We start from the raw sequence: 4,743 nt of genomic DNA, 5'->3' as shown, positions 1-4,743 counted from the left end.
TAAGCATACATACATACATACATATATAAGGTTCGTAAATAGACGTTTGGGTGTATATGGAATTATAATTCAATTGTTGTGAGTAAAAAAAATACTATGAAAATCTGCCATCCTACAACCACAATCTATTAGAATAACATCTTTTAGCATTATTTTGTTGTAAGAATTTCATTTTATTAGTGAATACAGATTAATACAGATTTTTTGTACCAAGCAATATAGATTTTCTTTGAAAATATCTGGCATCTCTGCGTCTTTGTAACTCTGGCTGCCAGACGTCTTGGGGGAAAATTGCCAGGCATATGCAAGTGGGCAAGATTTCGGGTATTACAAAATTTGCTGGCATCTCTTATTAAGCATTTGACGTATACGAAAAATGCTTCAATTTTGGTTAATCTGGAGTCTCGTTCATTTTGTATCCGAATTTTGTTTAGTGGCTTGGAAGAATATTTTATAATACCCAAACAGTAAACCTCGAGTTTTAGAATTTACTCTTTGAAATTGTAACTCTTCAGGAATAAGGTATTCCGCTATTTTGTTCGCTGGAACAATCGGAAACCAATCTATTTTTGTGAATCAACTGAAAATAATATAGTGCGAATAACTGTTTACGAAATGGATTACGATGAAACAAATTCTAAAACTAAAGGACGTGGTCGAGGCCGTGGATCTCGCGGAGGAACTCGGGGAAGGGGACGTGGACGTGGGCGTGGTCGGACCAAGAAAGCATCTCGCGTAATCTCTTCCGACGATGAAGAGGAAGTTGGATCGCCAGAAGCAACGGATAAAGAGGTTGAAGGAACAGTGGTAACAGCTTCGCCAAGTAAAGGAAGTCTAGAATCAGATCTGCCGAATCCAGAGCCGTCGTTGGGAAAAGGAAGATTGATTGAGGATACCGTAGCAGTAGGATCTGCACCAATTGTAATTGATATGGAAGCTGATATTTCGCAATTGGAAGCTCCAACTTTCACAACTATTTCTCGCGGCCCGCCGGAACCAATGTTGAGGTATGCAAAATGTACTGATAATTTTGTTTTACTAGATGCCATTATTTTTTAGGTTGGATTGGGATCACAAAGTGAACCTCATAGGTGAAAAAGTCCTTAATCCAATGATATATATTTGCGACCTGTGCGATAAACCAATTTTAATTTATGGGCGTATGATTCCTTGTAAGCATGTTTTCTGTTTAAAGTGCGCTCGTTCCGAAAATCTTAAAATTTGTCCTCGATGCAAGGAAAAGGCGATCCGCGTTGAACAAACTGGCTTAGGAACTGTTTTTATGTGTACTCATGGAGGTACTCGTTACGGTAGCACTGGCTGCCGAAGGACATATTTATCACAACGAGATTTACAGGCCCACATCAACCATCGTCACGTTACCAATCCTCCACAACCAGTACCCCCACCACAAATACCAGGTTCAATTCAACAAACACCACAGGCCCTTGAAACAAAGTCAACAATTGTTGGTAAGTCACCGGTTAGAAAAAATTCCTGTGAACAGATGAACTCTCCAAGAACTGCCACTGGTGGCCAGGGTCCAATATCACTAAGTTATGCAACAAACAATTACGGGAATTCTAATGCAGGCAAGAACTTAATTTTCCTATATTCGTGAAATGCATTCAATCATTCGTTTATTTACAGCAAACCAATTGATCCATATGTCTATTAGCCCGCAAACCGCACATCTCTCCGAGCGTTCCAACTATTCCCAACAATCATCTCCTAGACATGTAACTTCATCCTCTTGGGGACAACAACCACAATACTATCGGTAAAAGTAGCTGACGTTATGAATCATACATACGGATCCATAAAATAATATAACATACTCAATGACAAAATAAATTCTACAGCGAAAACTTTTATTGAAAATCTAGATCATGTTATATATACGAGCAAGAATAGCACCTTTTGATTGTCAGCGGAAAAAATATTACTAAGCCGGATTGATGTATATTAAAGCGGTAATATTTTGGTTGAACCTTGAAAAATTTTTAATGGTGAAAAACTTGTCCAGATTTAAGAAATATACTCCATCAGAGAATGGTTATGATTTTGTTCAAAGCCTCTTCAACATCGGTTCCACAGTCGTTGGTTATTAAAAGATCCCAATCGGTCATATTATCCAGATCGCACTCTGACTGGACATTGTCCACTCCTTCTTGAAAATGCCACCCTCGCTTCTTTCGCGTTTCTTCTGTGGCCTCAATTCTAACAGTTTTTACCTTACTTCCAAATAATTCCTTAAAGTACCTAATATCACTTTTTCTCCGAACATCACTAACGATACAAATTTCCTTGTTCACCTCCATGCATGCCTGCCGACAAAAAAATCCATAATCTTCAGCTCGTTGCTGATCGCTCCACTCGATCATCTCCTTACGATATTTCTCCTTGTATGGACCATCACTAAGCAGTTCATTCAAATTTAAACCTAGTTTTTCTGCCCAGCTTCGTTTTATAGGTTCAGATATACGAATAATTTGAGCGCGATCTGCAGACAACCTAGCAATACCAAGTAAATTTATGTAATTTAAATGTTGAAGGAAATTTGGTGGAGTAGTTCACTAGTTTGGCAAAATTACCTTTGAAGTAACCGTTCCGTTAAAAAATCTTTACCGGTTTTTCGTTTACCGGAGCAAAGAAGAACAGATCGTGGAATATTGGACATGCTTGAAAGAAAGATTGGTACAGCCAGTATTTGTTAATTGGTGTATGACTGATTTTCATTTACTGAATCATATCCGCTAATCGGAATCTAAGAAAAAAAAAACATTACGTGGCGAGATGGATAAACTCTAGAAACGGATCAGATAGCTATGCATCCACTTTTAAAGCCAGTTTTGGATCAGATTGTGATTGGTTGAAATAGGTATAAACAAGTCGATAGTCCCACGACAAAAGGGCCTAACTGCAATGAGAGCCTCTCTTCGTTTACTTTCTCTTTTGATCATTACGGAGCCATTATTGCAAATTCTCTAAAGTTTCCAATATAAATCGAAAGATTGTAGTTTACCTTGAAAGTTTTGCGAAGAGTAAAGCGTCAAATATAAAATCAGTCCGGTAAATCGTGAAAGAAAAAGTAAACAAAGAGAAACTGTCATTTGCAGTTAGGCCCTTTTGTCGTGGGACGGTCGAACGTCTTAGGGTCGAACATACACGCTCGTTGTTACTCTAAAGTGAGTACAATTTCACTCACTTTCGTTAAAAGTGGAACTACTCTACACGCTTATTTGTGGCTACCCAAAATTGAGTCAAAAGCTACCCAATTTCGCAAAAACTATATCTACCCAAAATTGAGTAGAATAGGTATTACGCAATTTTGGGTAAATACGTTTTTCGCAAAATTTGAGTAGAAATGACTCGTTTTTGTTGACACTTGTAAGCGAGTGGAAATTACTCATTTTTCCATTGAATATTGATAGATTTCACGTCTCTATGATTTCTCAACAACTAAAAAGAAAACTAATAGTTTTTCAAATTTTCATTTAATTTCAGACGCAGTATTGTCTTCAAATTGTTTAGTTTTATGAAATAATTTCTGTTTTCATGTAAGTAGAGCTTTTAATGACTTCTTGACACTCCGGCAATTTTATGCACCGTTTTGTGAGCTGTGTTTTTTCGTTTTGTAAATTACAATGGATATAACATCGTGAAGAATTTTCACTCGTGTTGGAATTTGTATGCCGAAGATGGAGAAAGTTTTAAAATATATGTCTACAGCATTTCTGATAGAACTGTTTTTTAACACAACAACACCATCAACAATGACACAGTATGATCATAAATCAAATAAACATAGATTTCCCAGTGTAATAGTAATGTAGTTGAGCAAGCCGTGACAGCAAAAGCACCGTCTGGTGGAGAATGGGTGCGTAAATGCTCCTAAAATACATGCATAAAGTTGCCTGCGCATTTAACACAACCACAGTAGCTAATGGAAAAAAGGCGGGTGGGTAATGTCAGAGACATAACTGGATGTCGTGAATACGAAAACAACTGACATGTTCCTTAACACTTCCGAATATCAATTAGTTGATCAATTGTATGAATTATGCAAGCATTCCCCTTTGCACATTTTCCGCAAAAACAAAGAAGACTTCACTTTTTACTGAGAGGCTTGTTTCTACCTGATTTCGTTTGTAGCTTTTTCACTAATGGGCGGTCCTAACGGCTATAAAAATATCCGCATTCAGAATTTTAATGTTGATTATTTCATTTCGGATTTGTATAATTTATTGAAAGAAACTATCAATACGCTGAAGGGACTCGTTTCTAGCATTCAGAAAGGTCAAATTGCGTAATTCTCTACGACATTAAACTCTGGAACATTTTTCGCAAAAACAAAGAAGGCTTCACTTGATCTCGTTTACTGTGAGTTTCACACAGCGAAATGTGCACAAATCTAACCAAACTGTTCTAGATTTGCAGTAAACTGAGGATATTTCCCTACGATTTGCAAACAACAAATCCTAATAGTTCTTTAGAAAACTTTTAGAGCCATTAGAACGGCTGATTTTGTGTAATGCTCTCCACCGTTTTTTCACAAATAAGATGACTGGCAGCTGTGACGTAAACGCTCTTGTCGAAAGCGAAACTAAGTGTGCAGACGACACAAAACACATCTGCTCGCAGTGGCGATAGAATCCAAACTGATTCAAGTTTTGTTGAGAGGCTTGTTTCTACCTGTTTTCGTTTGTAGCCTTTTCACTGATGGGCGGTCCTAACGGCTAT

The 4,743-nt window shown here is 37.4% G+C and overlaps 2 protein-coding genes across 4 annotated transcripts; one reads left to right on the top strand and one right to left on the bottom strand.

Moving 5' to 3' along the window:
* The first annotated feature begins 352 nt into the window (after positions 1-352).
* Positions 353-1,990, top strand: LOC131425230 (E3 ubiquitin-protein ligase Hakai). The gene is made up of 3 exons (XM_058586941.1): positions 353-1,007; positions 1,060-1,592; positions 1,651-1,990. The coding sequence occupies exons 1-3, from the start codon at positions 616-618 to the stop codon at positions 1,782-1,784; spliced, it is 1,059 nt and encodes a 352-aa protein (XP_058442924.1). The 5' UTR covers positions 353-615; the 3' UTR covers positions 1,785-1,990.
* Positions 1,787-3,174, bottom strand: LOC131425231 (phosphomevalonate kinase). Of its 3 annotated transcripts, XM_058586943.1 has the most exons (4): positions 3,026-3,167; positions 2,789-2,920; positions 2,595-2,681; positions 1,787-2,514 (listed from the first exon to the last, which is right to left on the bottom strand). In XM_058586943.1, the coding sequence occupies exons 3-4, from the start codon at positions 2,678-2,680 to the stop codon at positions 2,046-2,048; spliced, it is 555 nt and encodes a 184-aa protein (XP_058442926.1). In that variant the 5' UTR covers position 2,681; positions 2,789-2,920; positions 3,026-3,167; the 3' UTR covers positions 1,787-2,045. The 3 variants fall into 3 exon arrangements, with proteins under 3 accessions (XP_058442926.1, XP_058442927.1, XP_058442925.1); XM_058586944.1 differs by lacking the exon at positions 2,789-2,920 and having other exon boundaries at positions 3,026-3,174; XM_058586942.1 differs by lacking the exon at positions 2,789-2,920 and having other exon boundaries at positions 2,595-2,767.
* Positions 3,175-4,743: the final 1,569 nt, after the last annotated feature.

Source organism: Malaya genurostris, chromosome 1, assembly GCF_030247185.1.
Source record: "Malaya genurostris strain Urasoe2022 chromosome 1, Malgen_1.1, whole genome shotgun sequence".
In the NCBI taxonomy this organism is placed as follows: domain Eukaryota; kingdom Metazoa; phylum Arthropoda; class Insecta; order Diptera; family Culicidae; genus Malaya; species Malaya genurostris.
The sequence above is the reverse complement of the archived record's forward strand: the minus strand, read 5'-3'. Positions and strand labels throughout refer to the sequence as shown.

What these genes read in the sequence shown, in the direction of transcription:
- LOC131425231 (XM_058586944.1), bottom strand. Translation starts at nt 2,680, where the DNA reads ATGTCCAATATTCCACGATCTGTTCTTCTTTGCTCCGGTAAACGAAAA. An exon ending in ACGGAACGGTTACTTCAAAG is followed by an intron (nt 2,515 to 2,594) that starts GTAATTTTGCCA and finishes TGGTATTGCTAG; the next exon opens with GTTGTCTGCAGATCGCGCTC.
- LOC131425230 (XM_058586941.1), top strand. Translation starts at nt 616, where the DNA reads ATGGATTACGATGAAACAAATTCTAAAACTAAAGGACGTGGTCGAGGC. An exon ending in CCGCCGGAACCAATGTTGAG is followed by an intron (nt 1,008 to 1,059) that starts GTATGCAAAATG and finishes ATTATTTTTTAG; the next exon opens with GTTGGATTGGGATCACAAAG. An exon ending in TTACGGGAATTCTAATGCAG is followed by an intron (nt 1,593 to 1,650) that starts GCAAGAACTTAA and finishes GTTTATTTACAG; the next exon opens with CAAACCAATTGATCCATATG.